Genomic DNA, 19,081 nt, shown 5'->3' with positions numbered 1-19,081 from the left:
AATCATTTAATAAGAATCGATTTCAACAATTCTTTAAGGCAGGGCTCACAGCCTCCCACCGGCCCATGCATCTTCAGGCTTGTAAATTTGAATTTGAAAAGCTTTAGGTGAATCTGCACTTTCCCTTTGGCCATTGACCTCACTACTCCTTATAACCTCATATCTCCTTCAGTGACTTCATTTACGTTACTTGCCTGACCCATGTAAGCAATGATTTTTGTGATAGTTTGCTTTAAAAAATTTTAAGATAATTTAGGTCTGTTTCCCTCAGCTGAATTTACATGCTGGAAAAAAGGAACTTACAAATTAAAAAAGGCTTTTAAAATTAGATGGATATAAGATTTCTTAGACAAGACACAAAATGCATAAACCTAAAAGAAAATACATAAATTGAACTTTATCAAAATTAAATATCTCTGTTAATCAAAGAGCTCCATTAAATAAGTGAATAAGAAATTTGAAATGATAAGGACTTGCAGCAAAGCCGGGGCAATACAATCCAATGGAGCCTGCTCCCACAGGGTCTCCGAAACCTTCGGCAACAATGACAGTAATGTAGGCATCGATGAAAGACAGCAGCCAAAGAGGTCAGTCAGGGTGAAATGCAGTTTAGAAAAAAAGTGGTGACTCCAGATGCCCGGATTAGATGAAAGAAAAAAATATGATTTGGCTCTTGGGGTTATGGGAATCCAATTTACATGCAGTATTCTTAAAATATCTACATTATATTGCATATTTATGTAACTAGAAAAGAAATCAGGCTAGAACGCTGTCCATATAACATTCTTCAAGTACTTTCTCAACACTTTTTTTTGTTATTCAGAGACTCAACTGAAGATCCCAAAACACATTGTTTATAATAGAAATGCCTGAATCCATCTGGTTATTATGCTACTATCCTAGAAATAGTAAGCAATGTCTGAATTGGTTAGACTTCCAAATTCACCCATCCACCATCACCAACCACAATAAATCAAGAGAAGTAAAGAATTCACATTCATACATAAAATTAATGGTAAACTTCAGGAAGAATTCAGTAAGGAATTTGATAAAGTCATTTCTACGTATTTTCTTTCAGAATAAAAGTGAAACATGAAATGAACTAAAACTTCAGACAAGTCCAAATTTGGATTCTTTGCTTATAATTGCATGTCAATAATAAAATATGTACATATTAAAAAAACAGATAACCAACCATTCTTAGTTCCTGGTAATACTAAACAGAACAATGTAGATGAAGTCAAGAATTATCTTGTTTCAATCTTTTTTAGCATTCTGCTTATGACTTTGCTGTCATTTTCACTTTTTACCAGTAATTTGTTTATTTACAGCTATAGCTATAGATAGACTTAAACTATAGCTTTAAAGATAAAGTGCTTTCAACATCAAAATGCAAAAAAGCTTAATGGGTCTATCTGGAGGAGGAAATAGTAGCTGACTAGCATGTGTTATAAACCCCATTCCCCCTACAGAGGAATGATGCGCCATGTGCAAAATGGCCTAATTCAGTTTCAAATGTCGGCAGCAATCTGCACCAGCGAGACCCAGTTCCAGAGCTCGCAGTACCAGCTCTTTTCATGCATCACACACTGACAGCTGAATCTGTTTTGTGGCATTTTATGCCTTATTTTGTTCTTCCTTAATACTTACAATGCCACAAGGACAGATTTTGCCCTTGAAAAACATTTGTCTTTCATGTGTAAGTAGATTCCATTTACTTTCTCAAATTAAAAATAAGTGTCTTTGCAGCAAGAACTTAGAACATTTACTTACTATTTCCCATTGTCTTTGTTTATATTTTTATAGATTCGTTTTACAATGAGTAGTCTCAACTTAATTCATTGAAATATAAATGTATTCACTGTCTAATGGTCATCAATATCAACAGAGCAGTTTATTTACTTTGTATTTGTTTTTTGACTAGACAGGGCAGGATTTTCTCTGAAATTCTGTGTCTCATTTTGATGATTGAAAATTTTCTTCTGTGGAGTCATATCTCAACATATACTGTTAAAAATAATTTAACAATTTTTCTTGTCTACTTCTTCTATTAAGATAGTGTGGAGAGAAAATGAATCTTCCAATATCTCCCAGTAGTGCGTATCTGTTCCATGCTTATATAAGAACCACAGAAAATCTAAAATGAGATAGATCTGCATTTGTACCTCTGTTCTGTGTTTTTCCCACAAAAAAAGCTTTGTTACACACAGATGACTACAGCTTAAACATTCCCTCTAGTTTCTTCACAAGCAGTTTAGATAGTGTTTACTTAAAACCTTGCTGTTTTCTTGTTTGATGCCTGTGTAATTAACATCAGTTCTGGGAAGTTTTAGAAACAAGACTGAGCCTGCAAGTTTTCACAGTCTAACTGGCCTCTTCCCAACTAGCCCTCTGTCTTTATTAATTTGCTGACCAAACTAACAAAAAGTAATCATCTATTAAACAGGTAGATTTTCACCACTTGACAGTTTCCTGCCTAATCAGTGATGCACGGAGTGAACACTCATTTTTTTTCCATTAGTCTCTGAAACATATTCTAATTTGGAAGTGTGTTATCAAGGAACAATTTAAATTATACTATTGTCACTAGAAATGCAACCCAATTATTAAAAATTGGACCCACAGCAGCAAAGGGATGAAAACGTACTATGAGATGCTTTGTTGTAAAGAGGCATCTATGATAAGGATAATGAAATTTTTGTAGCCGTTTTAATAATGACTTCTGCATCAGAGTCTTAGTCTCTTCAAGGTGAGCAGCAATAAACACAGATTTTGTGTTCTTTTCTTTCCCTTTACAGGTCTCATGTCTTGCAAATTCCCACAATGCAACTTCATACTGCAACTCAACTTCTTATATCCAATTCATTTCAACTTCAAATAGTTTTCCATTTTAACACATAACATGGTAGTCTTATAAAAAGTATAACTTAAAGTATGTCTTATCTCTTTGGGATAATTTTTTATCATGGAAATTAGTGATCAACTTCAAGAAAAATTTGGTAAGGAACATGGTAAAGGCACCCCAGACTTGAGTTAAAAATATTAAGTCAATTAAAATGAGGCCCAATTTCTAATCCTTGAATGTTAAATTAAAAGAATTTGGTAAAGTGATTTCTGTGAGTTTTCTTTCAGAATAAAAATAAGATATTGAGTGAACTAATACTCTACCCTAGAAAAGCCAAAATTTGGATTCTCTGGACTCAAATTTGGATTCAACAATCCCTTCTTTGAGATACTTTAAAGCATGTCTCCCCTTTATTTGGGGTATGATGTTTCTCCTGTTGTAGTGAAAATCCTTCTGTTTTCATTTGAAAGGCAAAAACACAAAGCTTAGAATCACAGTGCTTTTCTAAGATGTTTAAATTAAATTATCTATTAAGTATCCTAAATAAATTCATTCTGACCATCAGGGGACAGAAAGTATTAACAAACACATTAACTCCTATAAATGACTGTCCTTCCAGTTTCTTTTAAAAAATGGCCACATCTGCGCTGTCTTTTATTCTCTGGGCTAAAAATTCCAAGCTCTGTCAACCATCCCTTGTCGGACATGGTTTCCAAACCTTTCAGCCCCCTGGTTGCTGTCCTCTGGATCCACTCATCTGTCTCATTTATTTGCACTGTGGAGAAGCAGCATAGCATAAATGATCCAAATTAATCCTTACTTGCCCTTGAAATGTTTCTCAGTACTTTCATGAGTGTGAGTATATCTGCTAAATGCTGAATTCACAGTACTTCAAATGTTCAACTCTCCTCGTCGAGAAGCATTTGGGACATCCAGGCTCTTTGACACGCCACTGCCGCCTCGGTGGTGCCTTGTCTGGGGGTGCAGAGGAGCCTCTCTGCAGAGTAACCCAGAGCTCAACGGTACACAGGACTGCCTTTCCCCCGCCTCTCCATCCTCCTACTTCCTCTGATGATTGGAGAAGAAAGTAGGTATTTTGACTTACAAAAAGAGCTCTTCTGCCTTTGTTAAAGTTACATAAATATAAACCTTAATAATGTCACCAAAATAAAATCAGATTGTCATGAATAAATGGACTCGATTCAGTGCCACAAATATTCACAAGAGGCCAGGAGGCTACAAGAAGGAACAGGGCAGAGTCCCAAGCTTCAAGGAGATCACAGTCTAGCCAGCAAGACAAGTATAGTCATGTGACAAATATTTATGGAGTTCTTACCACCTGCTAGACACTTGGGTTACATATCATGCAATAAAACATTCCAAAACCCCAGTGCTTAGGGGGCTTACTTTCTAACAGGGGAGACAGGCAATAAACAATTCAAACAATAAATAAGTGAATTTATATGATAAGTAAAAAATTAATCAATGAGAATGCTAGATGATAAATATTATGTGAACTAATAGATCAGAATAAGGGGTATCAAAAATAATTGTGGGGTGGAAGACAAGTTGAAATTTTACTCAGTGGTTCAAGTAGTATTCGTTAAAAAAATTACTATTTGTGCAAATATTTGAAGAAAGCAAGGAGGAAAATGTACAGCTATCTGGGGAAGAGCATTCTGGGAGGCTCAAACAGTTAGCAAAAGCCCTGAGGCAGGAAAGCACCATGTCTGTCTGAGGAATAACAGCAGTGCCAGGGGAGTTAAAGCAAAGCGAGCAAGGGAGATAGGACAGATTAGGCCAGAAAAATAATGGAGTGAGGGGGAAGTGTTCGTATAGGTCTTGGTAAGGCATAATAAGTACTTTTATTTTGAGTGAAATAGGGAACCAGTGAATGTGTGGGACAAAGCAGTAACTACATATGCATTATATTTTTAAAGGAGTCTGGCAACTATGTTGAACATAGACCACAGGGAAGCAAGACAATAAACAGGAAGACTGCTTAGGAGGCTACGGCAGTTCTCCAGATCAAAGATGGCGGAGGCTTGGGCCAGAGAAGTAGAAGCAAGAAAAAGTGGTCAGAGTTTTCATATAAAAAACCAGCTATAATACAGTGAGGTGGTTGTTGTAATAGAGGATGCTAAGAAAGCACAGTAAAGCAACAAACATTCCACCAAAGGAAAGATTTGTAGTCAAAATGACGTCTTAGCGGAGTCCTGAAAGGCATATAAAAGGTTATCAGGAAAAAAGCTCAGGAAGACCACCCCAGAGAAGGTAACTGCATGGAGCTGCTGGTTGCCAGGAGAAACACAGAGGATGACTGTCCCTAGAGAACTGACGGCCTCAATAGGGGGACAAGACAGTAAGTCACTTAAAAACCAGAGTCCCGGGTGCCATTGAAATGAAAATTGGCAGAGGGACATTGGACTACAGAGATAAACAACAATGCCAGCAAGATATTCAAGAGAAGGAATCAAAAAAGTAGCAGGAAATGTAAGGAAAGTGAGCCCAGTTCACAAAGGGTCCAAAGGACCACCCCATTGGGTGGTTCTGCCAACATTACACTGGCCCTTCAACCACCACTGCAGAGTTCCCTGAAATCTTATTTTCCACCGCTAGCTCCCGCCAACAGACTAAATGGGTACCTTACCAAAGAATTCCAAGGTTGCCCAGACAAGAACAACTGTGTTGTTTCTTGCTCAAAATTTCTAACATTTCACCCTGATGGTGTGGCTCAGTTGCTTGGGCGTCATCCTGCAAAGCAAAAGGCTGCCTGTTCCATTCCCAGTCAGGGCACGTGCCTGGGTTGCGGGTTCAGTCCCCAGATGGGGCGTGTGCAACCAATCAGTGTTTCTCTCTCACATTGATGTTTCTCTTTCTCCCTCCCTTTCCCTCTCTCTAAAAATAAATAAATAAAATCTTTTTAAAAATTCTAACATTTCCCCCCATAATAACATATACTAAAAACCTGAGTTAAATTTTTAACATGCTTGAAAAGTAAGGTGTTGGGATGACTACAGAGGAGCTACACTACAAATTTTCTTTTGATGGTTTTCTCTACACTCCTCCTCACTTCTGAAATGGTAATGCAACAAGGGCCCATGGCACTGCTTCCTCTCCAAAATTTGCTATTCATTCTCATCCTTCCCTACCCAAACCCACATATCCTTTTCTCCACAACAAAATCAAAACAGCAAAAACAGAACAGAAGATGTTCCAGGACCAGTTTCTCCCCAACTTCAGTTTACCTTCATCTGCCCTCCGTTTATCACATGCAACTTGCCTTATTTTAGCTCCTCCACAAAATTTACCATTTCTACCTGAGAGCCCCTAAAAAAAAAATCCAAGCAACCATGACCTAGTGCTAAGCCAATTCCAGAATAAAGACAGTATGTAAAGTATATTAAAGGTTTAGCAAATGTCAGGCAAGTTTCATTCATGTAATCTATACATCAACTCTAAGAACTAGTACTGTTATTATCTTAACTGAAGCAAAGGTCAGTAACAAGATCAAGTTCATACAACTAGTGAACAGAGGAGATAAGATGTCTCATTCTGAAGCCCTAACTAGTCCCGCATATCAATACAAACTTAATTACCTCCATCATTTTCCCCTTCATCTACAGCTGTAGAGAGTGACCTTTGTAAGGAGAGACGCAAGATTGCTGGGTCTCCCCATACCACCCCAGAAAGAAGAATGATAGCAGAGGTGCCATGAAGAACAGCTCAGAGTACATCTGTCCATGTACTTCTGTCCTGGCAGTTGGCCAAATGAAAAAAGGAAGAGTCTTGCTCCCCTTTTTGTTTCCTCATCAGCTCCTTCCCTAATTCTTTTTAATTACAGTGGTCAATAGTTGAGTTTCAATGAATATGAAGTCATACAGTGAAGCAAAAGTGACCATGAAAAAAATATCCACTAACAAACAATGTGCTCGTAAAATGAGTTTCTACATAGACTGGCATCTATCCTTTCAATGTCAATTTTAAACTGAAATCCAGCAAAAGATAAAAATTTTCATGAAGCCAATAAAATCGCTGGAAGAGAAATGCTCAAATGAAACACAAAAACACTAACTTCTGATGATCTGACACAGGTACATAAATTTTAAATATGAAAAATTAAAAATTTGAAAGGAATTATAAATACCTCAGAACAGAATGACTTCACAGTGAAGAGTGAAGAGTTCTCAGATATTTTTGTAGAAACAAAACAAAAACACCCAGCACTTGATTTTCCCCTATTTATTTTTATAGTTAGCTCATAGTTAAATGATTACCTACATTTTGTCACATATGGACTAGGATATATGATTTTGCCAGTTTCTAGTTTCACCCTTTAAAATCCCAAATTTTGGTTCCTGTTTTACCTCCTGTAATAATTCATGTAGACATCTTCCTTCCTCTGTTATACTGTGCATCCCATCCTTACACACAGAAGCAGTACAATAAATATGATAAATTAAAGTGAAATTGACAGGAAATATCACACCATAATGCCTTAATGTCTGATACCTAAGTTATTAGCTAGCAGGTATTGAATTATGGACAAATAATAACCAGAGTGGGAAAGAGAATAGGTGTCTGTCGGTATGGGTTCTGGGATGAGCAGGGGTAGAATGAGCTGGGGAGGTGGGGGCAGTAAAACCAAAGAAAAGCAGAGGCCTCTCACTTCAGCCATTATCAGGGTGCACGTCAGCCATGACAATCCAAGTTACTTGCCAAAGCCCATCAAGATTTTTTCCATGCTTTCTAATAGCGATTTCCCTTCCTTCTCTGGATTAACTTTTGGGGAGAGAAAGGCTGTAGTTTGAAAAAGTAATACAATCAAAACGACCAGCCTTTGATTATATGCTAGTTGTTCTCAGTATCAGCGCATAGTGAAATGATGACAATAATCTCTTAAAGACTCAGAATTAGTATGAGGACTGATTCACATGGAAGAAACCAGTGTGAGCTTCAAATAACTAGGATAGCTTTAACTGGCTACTTCAAGTTTGCAACCACCCTACAAACATACACTCTCATAGATAGTTGAGGGAGGGCTCAAAACAAAGTTTAATTCATTTACACAACAAATGAATGTTAATGTTCAACATCTATGTTAGTTGTCTATTGCTGTTGTAACAAATCACCACAAACAATATCTAAAGCAACATAAATTTATTATCTCGCAGTACAGTACTACTGGAGGTCAGAAGTCCAAAAGGAATTTTATTGGGCTAAAATCTAGGTGACTGCAGGGCTGTGCCCCTCCACGGGGTTCTAGGAGAAAATCTATTTTCTTGCTTTTTATAGCTTCTAGAGGCTGCCTACAATCCTTGGGTCATGACCGCCTTCCAATTTCAAAGTCAGCAATGACCAGTCGAATCTTTCTCACATGGCATCGCAATGACACTGATTCATTTGCCTCCCTCCTCCATATTTACTGGACCCTATGGTTACATGGGTCCCTCTCAGATAATCCAGGATAATCTCCATAGTTTAAAATCAACTGATTGACAACCTTAATTTCTTCTGCAGCCTCCATCCCTTTTTGCCACGTAAAATAACATTTTTACAGGTTCTCAGGATTTAGCATGAGGACAGTTAGAGGACCATTATTCAGACTCCCACAGTCTGTCCCTATAGCCCCAAAGATTTGTGTCCATCCCACATGCAAAATACATTTACTCTATCCAAATCCCCAGAAGTCTCAACTCATTAGATACCAACCCAAAGCTTAAATCTGGTCTAAATTCTTATCAATTCAAAAGTCCCAATTTCATCATCCAAATTAGGTAGAAATGAGGCGTTGGGTATAGTCATTCTGAGGCACAATTCCTCTCCATCTGTAAATCTGTGAAACCCAAGAAACAATCTGTCTGCTCCCAAAATACACTGGTGGGATAGACACAGGATAAGTTATAGGCATTGTCATTTAAAAAGAGAGAAAATGGAACTTAAAAAAATTATACACCAGACCCATGCAATTTTGAAATCAAGCCAGAAAAACTGTATTTGGTTTGAAGATCTGGGAATAATTCTCCATGATTCCTGGCTCCACCCTCTGGGTTCTTAGCTCTGCCTTCTGGACTCTCAGTTCTGCCCTCTGAGTCAATGCTATGTTTTCACTTTCACCACCGTAATGAGATTTCACTTCGGTCAATCGGTTTCTAAGCCCATCTTTTAGTTATTGTATTATTCTATTATATTGGCAATGACCATTGTCCCTAAGTACACATAGGCTCACTGACTGTCATAGTGAAGACGAACACTCATTGACACCTCACGTTCCTGGATGCAGTTACCTTTGCCCACTAAAGTTGATGGCCCATCACCAAATGCCCAGTTTTACTCTTGTTTTCAAATACTGGTGTAAGAGTAGACATGTGAACACATTTTCTTTCGTATGCACACATAATAAAATATAATTATTAAGTAATAGTAAATGCACATTGCACAATAATTTACAAATAATTTATACAAATTATTAAAAAAATAATGTTTATAGTTCAAAAAGTGATGAATCGCAAGCATCTTAAAAATTGATAAAGAGAAGAAAGAAGGAGGCAAGAGGAGAAGAAATATTAAATAAGCAAAAATCAGTGGGAAACTATATATTGAGATTAGTTTCAAGCTAAGAGACAAAATATGGTTATACTATCACAGGAGAAATTTAATGATTCAAAATCTGTTCTACCTATTTAAAACATAACATAACTCAAAGTAACTTATCTAATAGGTTTATCTGAAATCTAAGAACAACTCACAGGTTTTGAAATTTGTTACTATTCTTGCTATGACATTTTACACACTATACAAAAATATCTGCAACACCCACAATTCACTATAAATCGAATTCATAAAATCTTCAGAGTCTGAAACCTTTTGCCTCTCTAAAATCCACAGAATCCCAGTGAAACAGAAAGACAGAGTCAGAACTGGCTTCTTAAAAACAGTTTCCACATTGTAATAACAGGAAAAAGACCTTTCCAAAGTAACTATGAGGCAAGGCCAAACCTGTTATCCATTCCAGAATCTAAATCTCAGAATAAAAGAAATCATTAGAGTATAATCAATACATCAGAAATGCATGCCTACTGAGAACATGGCAGACAGCAAATACTCACGGATTGACTGGTTATATGAAGTACGGTTTATAATTTGGCAGGAAATGAAATTTTACATCTTCAAATCTCATATACTATATCTGTTAGGCATTTACTCTAATCAGGGATTTTCAAATGGTGTGCCACGGTGCACTGGAGCGCCACTAGAATTTTTAAAACACGCAACACCTGACTCTTTAGTCAGGGGTACTGACCTCTTTTCCCTTAGATTGTCAAATAAAAAAAAAAATGACAACTACCAATACAACAATAGCTATCCAGTGTAAATGAATTGAAACTATACCTATTTTTTGTCAGATCAGCAAAAAATGTAATATATTTTTTGCTGTGTCCCAGAATTTTAGTAAAGTTTCTGTGTGCCATTAGTTGAGAATGGTTGAAAATTGTTGATTTAAATATTGGGCCTGGTATGAACAAGCAAACAAATTTGCTTGTTCAAATTTGCTATTTAGCCAGTTCATCAGTGTGCACTGATATGTAGTTGCTATGGACAATTCAAAGAATATATATTTCATGAGATTTATGTATTTGTTGTACAATGCCTAACTTGAAGAACTGGCGATCTAAATGAAAATGAATACTGAACATTTCTTTTAAAAATTAATCATGAAAGATATGTATCTCTTGAGGCTATTTCCTAAAAATTGTCTAATTGTCTAGCATCAGAACATAAATGCACAGTCCTGAAGGTTTCTATATGTGACAGCTCATTCTTCAGAAGCAGCTATGAAGAACACTAATGTAATTTAAAGGACCTTTGACAATTTTGAGGGCACTTACACACCATTTGTTTATTAGGAGCTTTAGCTTCTGTAAAGCTTTCCAGTTATACAAATAAGCAATCCTGAAATAACTTTGTATCCAGTTCACAGGGATTGAAAATTGGAGGTATGAAAAAAGAAAACAGAAAGAAAAAAAAACAGAGATTTAATCCTAATGATACATCTATTTTACTCTGCATTCTTGTGACAATCTGGTTTTATTTCCTTTATTAGATAAGGCCATTATTTTAAAGGATTCAATATCCTCCCCCAAAAAGACCTTTAAGTAATAAAAATAAGTAAAATAAATTTTTTTATCATAAATATGTCTCGCAAAAATATTTAGTGGGCTCACCATAATGAAAACAAAAAAAATTACATTTTAATTTCTTAGAAGACTAAACTTGTTTTAAATAAATGAAGCACATGTCAATTTACTCTATCTCCAAACTGCAAGCGCTGGTGTTCCTGTCCATGGTGACACTTGCTGGCTGTATCAGGCAACAACACCACAGCGGAAACACTCAAGTTTTATTTTATGCCTATACCTTGGTGGCAAATTTGTTAAAGTGTTTTTATTTTGCATATCCAACTCTTCAGTAATTATGAGTTGCGCTTCTTTGGAAGCCATGGCACCAAAATCACACACAGAAAAAATCTGGGTGGGGTGGGAAGATGCTTTAGTCAATCCATTAAACATGTTAAAATGAACTCCATTTCCCTTCTGCCTTCATCTGTACTTTACTATGTGTGAAACTAATCTTTCTGTATGTGGTTAGTTTCCTTTTAGAAATTCTTATTACAGTATCTTTCCCCAAAACAAACAACTGGCAAAAGCTTTAGTAAATCAAAGTTAAAGGCTTGATGTATTGGAATTAGCTTCTGACTATACAATACATTTAAATATAATTTAAAATGTACACATTCATGCCAATGCCCCCTGACTTCAAAAAAAAAGTTTTAAAATCCCAAGTATACAATCATTGATGATACAGGCATACCTTTGAATGAACACATTTGAAATATTTTCAAAATAATTGTTAAGAGACATTATTCCCTGCCTCTTGCAAGTTGATGGAGAAGGAAGAATATGATCATCCAATGAGGAATCTTGTCTCAAATATATTGTTTGTGGTGCACAGTAGATAGGGCTATTGAGAGGTGTTAATTTTTCCAGAAAGCTACCTACATAAAGAAATTCCTTCCAAACAGGCACCATTGTACCTGAAACTTTCAGAGAGCAATGTCTTAACTAAGATTAAGCTATCCTATTTCCTACCTAAATCACTTTTACCCAAATGAGGCATTTGTTATAATTCATTGTTCCCTAGACTCTAAAATCTAGCATCTGCCATCAGGGTTTCTGTACAGTAATTAAGGCACTACCCATTAGAACTGGCAAGAGTACAAAGTAAGAAGGAGGAGGGGGCAAGAGGGGACAAAACCCAAGCCATTTAAAAGGAGAGGTAAGGTGTGTATATTTCATACTGAGCCCTCCATATCTCAGCTCAGACGCTGTCATCCAGGCAATACAGAGGAGTGGTGAGGCCAACTCCTCCTAGGGTGGTCCGAACTAAACCCGCACAGGGGACTCAGCACGCTCTTCATACCTTGAAAGAGAAAGGCTTTCGTCCCATTATGCAGCCCAGGGACCTGGCGCACTCCGGTCGTGGACTCCCCAAGTTCTAACTCTGTTAGGACGTCAATCTGTAGGGAGGGGTCCACACCAAGCCCCCAAACTGGTGGGAGTGGAGGTGGGGGAGGAAAGAAAGAAAGAAAAACCTCCATCAAAATGCAAGCCTCTTCCTCCAGAGCAGCAAAGAACCGCGTCTGAGAAACAGCGCTGGGAACTGAGGAGGAGAGGCAACTCCCTCCTCTGCCGCGGAGAGCCTTACCTGAGATCAACAGCCACGCTTTATATAGCGGAACACCCAGTCCCATTTCGGTGACCTACTTTAAACCCGCCTGGGTGCAAAGTTCCCCTAAGGCCCTCAGACCCTCCCGTCTCTAAGACAAATATTCAAACCAAACCCGCCCCCTATGCCCAGCTTCCCACTCCAGACCTACTTCAGGCGAAGGAAAAGCGAGGTGCCCCCAGCCAGCTGGGGCTGCCCCGAGGCCGGGCCACCCCTCACCCCCGGCCCAGCTCTGCGGCCACTCACCTGCTCCGAGGCCGAAGATCAAGCAGAATGTTCTCAGTAAGACCCGAGACTCCATGGTGTGGATCTGCTCAGTCCATCGTCTCCCTCTTTAAAAATAAAAATAAAAATTGAAGTGGTTCTTGGAATCAAGTGGGAAAATAGCGTTCGTCTCTCCAGCCTCTGCCTCAGATTTCCTGATTAGTAGGAGTAGTACGATTTGGTTGCCTAAGAAAGAAAAGGGAGGACCCCCCAGGCACGTGAAGAACTTGGACCCTCCAAGGCGCACATCATTCCCACACGCAGAGCCGGAGCCGAGGCGGCGGGGCAGGTTGGGAGAGGGTCCAGAGGGAGGGTTTGCACTCGCCCGGAGGCTGCTCTGTCGGGGAATTAGCTGCGGAGCCCAAATAAAAGCGGCAGAAGGCACGCACACCCAGAGGGAGGGAGGCGGACCCAAGAAAGCCTGGGCTGGGGCGCCCGGCGCCCGTCCGCCTTCCCGGTGCCCAAACCTGTTGTAAAGACAGAGACAATGGAGAGAGCGCCGGAGAAGACGCACGGAGAAGATACTGCTCCTCCGAGGAGGGAGGGGCAGCCCGGGAGGCGGGGAGAGGAGAAAAAGGGAGGGACCGCCGAGGGCGAGGCCCGGAGCTCTGCGTCCCTTCTCCCGCAGGGCTCCTCGGTCTCCAAGCTCCGTCTAGGCAGCCCCGGGGTAACTGCAGCCTCCACCCTCCTCCTTCCCTATCTCGCTGGCCCAGGCAACAACAACCACCTTTCGGGATCCAAAGATCTAATTCAAGGTGCTAAGTTGATAGGCGGTCTTTGCTCTCACCCCTTGATCTCGGGCGCAAGTCTTGAAAGACAGGCGGAGAGAAAGGACCACCCAGCCGCAGAAGGCAAGGCTAGAACTGGACACGCTCGCCGGCTTTTTAGGCTAAAGGGGGAAGCCCGCGAACGACCGTGCGTGGGTTCCGGAGCAGCCCCGGGAACGGGAGAGGGGACTCGCTCTCGGGGGCGCGCAGAGGAGGGCTGCCGAGGCACGCTAGACTCCCAAGGTGGGGCTGCGCGATAAAGGGAGAGGCTGGCGGAGACGAGTGGCAAGACTAGGAAGCCCTGGGAGCCCTAGAAGGGAGGTTCCCTTCCCGGGGCGGGGCGCTGGCGAGCTTCCCCAACGCAGGGAGAGCTGGGGAAAACTTAGCCAGGCACTGCTGGACAGCTCCGGGAACTCAACACCCCCTTGCCAAACAGCCAAGTAGCCAAACAGCCAAACAGCCAAACAGCGCGGAGACCAGGACTCTAGTTCTCCAGCACAAGCACCCAGCAGGAGGCAAGCGCAACAGAGCCAGCGTGCTTGCCCACACAGAAAAGAAAAGACAGATAGGAAGATATGGATGCGGGGGCGGGGCGGGGGGAGAAGGAAGAGAGAGAAAGACCTAATCTGGGAAGGAGAGAAGAGCCACCATCCCATTGCGGACCATATTCATGAATGCTCTCTACCCATCCTTTCACCATACTTGCCGGAACCCTAACAGTGAGGTCATTTAATATCTAATCCTCAGCAGGCCAAAGTGTGTTCAAGGTCGTGGGCACATAGTATTTTCAACATAGCCCGAATATTTTGAGGTAAATTTTGAATAACGACATTTAACTTCCATATTGAAAATGTAAGAGTTTGAAAGCAATTAAAATGTTAATCTATACAAAGACAAATTGAGTTTCTTAACTTTCCATCCATACAGGTAGATTCTGAGTTCTCCAATAGGATCCTAATATAGCTAGTTACCGAAATACATACTGGGTAGCCTCTGAGGCTCCTGCAGAGCGGGCACGTGCTTCATTACATTATAATGGGGTGAGGGGGACGTTTTTAGCTTTGTCTTTGGAAATTTTAAGGAAAAAAACAGAATCTGGAAGCTTTTCCAAATTAATTTTTAATTATCTCTCCATATCAGATGTTCTATTTATTGCAGTAATTCTATTTCTAATTTTATAAACTTTGAGAAATATTTCAGTCCTTACATGTGTTGAAGTATTATTCCACGAGTCCTCTTACATTTGCAAAACTACACAAAATAAAATTAATGTAATGTAATCGAATTAACTCAAAGAATATTATTCATCAGGGAATTACAGATCTTTCTATGGCTTTATATCCAAAACACTGAATTGTATCTACAAAAGTTCCATAAAATACATTTTAAATAATTCTATTACTTAAAGTTCTACTGGAAGATAAAATGAGATAGAAAAGTAAACACACAGATACGTACATGTTTATATGTAAAAGTTCTCCTAACCTACTTGTACTCTGCCAAATCATAGGATCGGTGCTGTCCTCCAATCGCTCTCTCACCTGCGGCAAGCTGACATCTGGTGGTTAGTAAGCTTGTCTCTAGCTAGGGCCAGAGCTCTCAGCCTGGGCAGGGGTTTTCAACCTGAGAGTCACTGACATTTTAAGGTTGGATGCTTCTTTGTGAGGACTGTGCTGTGCCATGTAGGATGATAAAAGGTACCCATGGTCTCTACTCACTAAATGCCAGCATTTTTAGTATTTCATTTCATCTATATGTCTTTAAACTGTATCTTTTTTGTATAACTTTTAAAATTGGTGTTTTAAGACTGACAGTTGTCAGAATGGAAGGGGGCTGGGGGCTGTATGAAAGAAGGTGAACAGATTAAGCAAAATATATTTTTTTTCCAGAAGCAAGGGGCGGGGGGCGGTGAGATGGGGCAGGAAGAGACTGATTGGGGCGATGGGTACACAGCGCAGTGTACAAACGATGTTTTATTGAGTTGTACACTTGAAACCTGTATGGTTTGGTGAACCAATGTCACCCCCAATAAATTAATTTAAAAAAATAAAATAAGCTTATGTTTCTATAGCTATAAAAATAAAATAAAATAAATTTGGTGTTCTAGGGAAGACAATATACTACTTAACTTTTCACCATCTACTTAAGGTCCATATGTTACTACTTCAATTGAAATATAGAAACTTTACAACCATATTGGTCCTTTATCCACATCCCTTTATGCTGTGATTGTCTTATGTGTTAAATCAACATACACTGGCACTCCCTTTAGACAATGTTAAACCTTTCTGCTCATAATCATTATGGTGGGAATAATAATGCCTTCCTCCCCTTCCCTCCTCCCTCCCCTCAAAAGACCTGTCTAAGTCCTAATCCCTATGATTTGTGAATGTTATTCTCCATGGCAAATGGGACTTAACATTGCAGATGGAATTAAGTTTGCCAATGAGGTGACCTTAACAAAGGGAGATTATCCTGCATTACCTGAGTGTATCCAGCCTAATTGCAAAAGTCCTTAAATGTGGAAGAGGGAGGCAGGGAGAGGGAGGAGTCAGAGTAGTATGATAAGAGAAGAATTTGTCCTGCCTATGAAGATAGAAGGATAAAGGAAGGCTGAGAGCCAAGGTATATGGGAAACCCCTAGATGCTGAAAGTGTCAAGGGGAGGGATTCCTCCCTACACCCTCCAGAAAGAAACACGACCTTGTCAATACCCCGATTTTACCTCAATGAGGCCCATTTTAGAGTCCTAAACTATATACTGTAAGATAATAAATTTGTGGTTTTCTAATCCAATAAATTTGTGGTGATGTGTTTCAACATCCATGGAAAATAATATAATTTCTTACCATATAATATAAAGGTCAGTCAAAATGGTAGATTCTATTGACCCTGAGAGGCTCCCCTTCTACCATAAATGCATATCAAAGTTAAATAAAAGCTCAAGAATTTTTTATTCATATGATTTTTATATATAAAAAGAAGAAAGAAAGAAAATTCCCAGATACTAAGGGGAAAACGAGGTAGCTGGAGGTTGGTGAAGAAAGGGATTGCTGATGTGATGATTGGGAGAGGGTGGGACACGGATTTCAGATTCAATAGGGACACTACGACAGTGGGGTAGGATTTTAGCATTCACACAAGAACTAGAACAACGGAATATGGCCAAAGCCAGAAGACATACAGATGTTGCTGATTCCTCTGAAAAAAAGAGGGAACTTTGACGGGTTATACTATTTTTAAAAATGAAACTAAAAATTTTGTACATGGGGCTAAAACGTGACAAAAATGCTGACCAGCTGCATGGAACCATAGGTGAGAAACACCTATAATAAATGTCAAATCCCAAGCCTTGCTACTTGCCATTTGCAGGTACAAAGTCCAACATTATACTCACCACTGGTATAGAAGTTACATTCTAATAAAAGGGTCAGTTCACAAAGAAGACATAACAAACCTACATGTGCATGCACTTAATAGCGAAATTTCAAAACACAAGAAATATATACCCTAGAGAAAAGGTAGCAGAACTGAAGGACTAAATAGAAAAACCTACAACTATGTTTTGAAACTTCTAATATTCTTTTCTCACGATCAATGGAAGTCTCCAGTCCCAGGTTGTTTCAATGCCAAATTCCTGTAAGCATTTAAAGGATATAAGACATCAACATACAAATATTTGAGAAAATAGAAGAGGGGGGAACACTTCTCAACTCTTTATGAGACTAGCATTACTCATCCCAAAACCAGACTAATGTAATACACAACAAAAAAAGAAAACTAGAACAAAAATACAAAATATAGCTTTTGAACACGAACACACAATGTATCCTTTAAACATAATGCAAAATCTTCAAGACAATATTAGTAAATCAAATCTGACAATATATTAACAAATAGTAAACTACAGTGGAGTGGGATTCATCCCAGGAATGCAACATTAACATTGATTTAATATTTTAAAATAAATCAGTGCAATCCACCACATGTACAACCTAAAGAAGATAAGTTACATAATACTAATTGATGCAAGAAAGGCATTTGACAAAATTCAACAAGTATTGATAAAATAACTCATTGCAAAATAAAATTTGAAGGAAACTTTCTTAATTTAATAAAGGACATTTTAAAAGATTCTACATTAAGAAGACAATATAATGGAGGTTTCTATTAATGCAATGAGCCAAGAAAAAGAAATAAAACCATTTGAATTGGAAAAGAAGAAATAATAATTTCCCCATCCCTCAATGATTTGGTCATCCTCATTTTAAAATTCCCAAAGCATCTAAGAAAAAGCTATTAGAATTAGTAAGTTACTTTAGTAATGTTACAGAATATAAGGTCAACATATAGAAATCAATTGTATTTCTATATATTAGCAAGGAATAATTAAAATATAAATAAAAATACTATTTATAAAGCATAATGATGTATTAAATACTTATGGAGAACTTATAGACAAGATTTTACACTGAAAACTACAGAACATTGTTGAGTTAAATTAAAGAAGATCTAAATAAATAAAAATATTTATCATGGCCATTAATGAGAAGACAATATTCATATTAATCTATAGATTTAAGATAATACCAATAAAAATACCAGTAGGCTATCCTGTTAGCAATTGACTAGCTGATTATAAATATTTATATGGAAAAGCGAAGAAAATTAAAAGGCCAAAAAAATTGAAAAAGGGAAAAAATGGAGGGTTCCCACTATCTGACTTCAAGACTATAATATAAAACGGTAGCAGTCAAGACAGTGTGGTATCGGCATGAGGACAGAGATATAAATTAATGGAATAGAATAAAAAGTATAGGAATTGACCCACACATACAGGCTTTTTTAACTTTTTAAATTATTTTAAATTAAATTTTACATTCAATATTATTTTGTATTAGTTTCAGGTATACTGCATAGTGGTTAGACAATCATATACTTAACAAAATGTTTTCCCTGATATTTCCAGTACCCAACCAGCACCATAGAGTTATTACAGTATTATTGACTATATTTCTTATGTTGCACTTTACATCCCCATGACTATTTTATAACTACCAATCTGTATTTCTCAATCCCGTCACTGTGTTCACCTAGTCTCCTAAGCCCCTTCTCCTCTGGCAACCGTCAGTCTGTTCTCTATGTCTATGAGTCTGTTTGTATTTTGCTGGTTCCTTTATATTGTTCTTTAGATTCCACATATAAGTGAAATCATGATATTTGTCTCTCTCTGACTTATTTCACTTAGCATAATACCCAATTAGTCATTTATTTCATTTGCATTTAAAGTAATTGTTGATAGATATGTATTTATTGCCATTTTATTATTTGTATTTTTGATCTTTTTGTCCTTCACCTTAATGAAGACCTTTTAACAGTTCTTGTAATGCTGATTTTCTTGTCTTGGACCTCTTTATCTG

General features: G+C 38.4%; 1 protein-coding gene across 1 annotated transcript in view; it reads right to left on the bottom strand.

Moving 5' to 3' along the window:
• Nucleotides 1-13,879, bottom strand: part of NELL2 (neural EGFL like 2) — a 278,812-nt gene extending 264,933 nt beyond the window's left edge. Inside the window, exons 1-3 of the mRNA XM_054591209.1 lie at nucleotides 13,683-13,879; nucleotides 12,878-12,963; nucleotides 12,326-12,454 (exon numbers count right to left, since the gene is read on the bottom strand). Coding sequence (XP_054447184.1) covers nucleotides 12,326-12,454; nucleotides 12,878-12,932 — 184 coding nt within the window. The 5' untranslated portion in view covers nucleotides 12,933-12,963; nucleotides 13,683-13,879. The remainder of the gene's footprint in view (nucleotides 1-12,325; nucleotides 12,455-12,877; nucleotides 12,964-13,682) is intronic.
• Between the last annotated feature and the right edge of the window lie 5,202 nt (nucleotides 13,880-19,081).

The sequence above is a fragment of the Pteronotus mesoamericanus genome, unplaced genomic scaffold, assembly GCF_021234165.1.
Source record: "Pteronotus mesoamericanus isolate MK-2021 breed Mesoamerican mustached bat unplaced genomic scaffold, CSHL_Meso_final scaffold_21, whole genome shotgun sequence".
Classification (NCBI taxonomy): Eukaryota; Metazoa; Chordata; class Mammalia; order Chiroptera; family Mormoopidae; genus Pteronotus; species Pteronotus mesoamericanus.
This window is presented reverse-complemented; position numbering and strand designations above follow the sequence as displayed.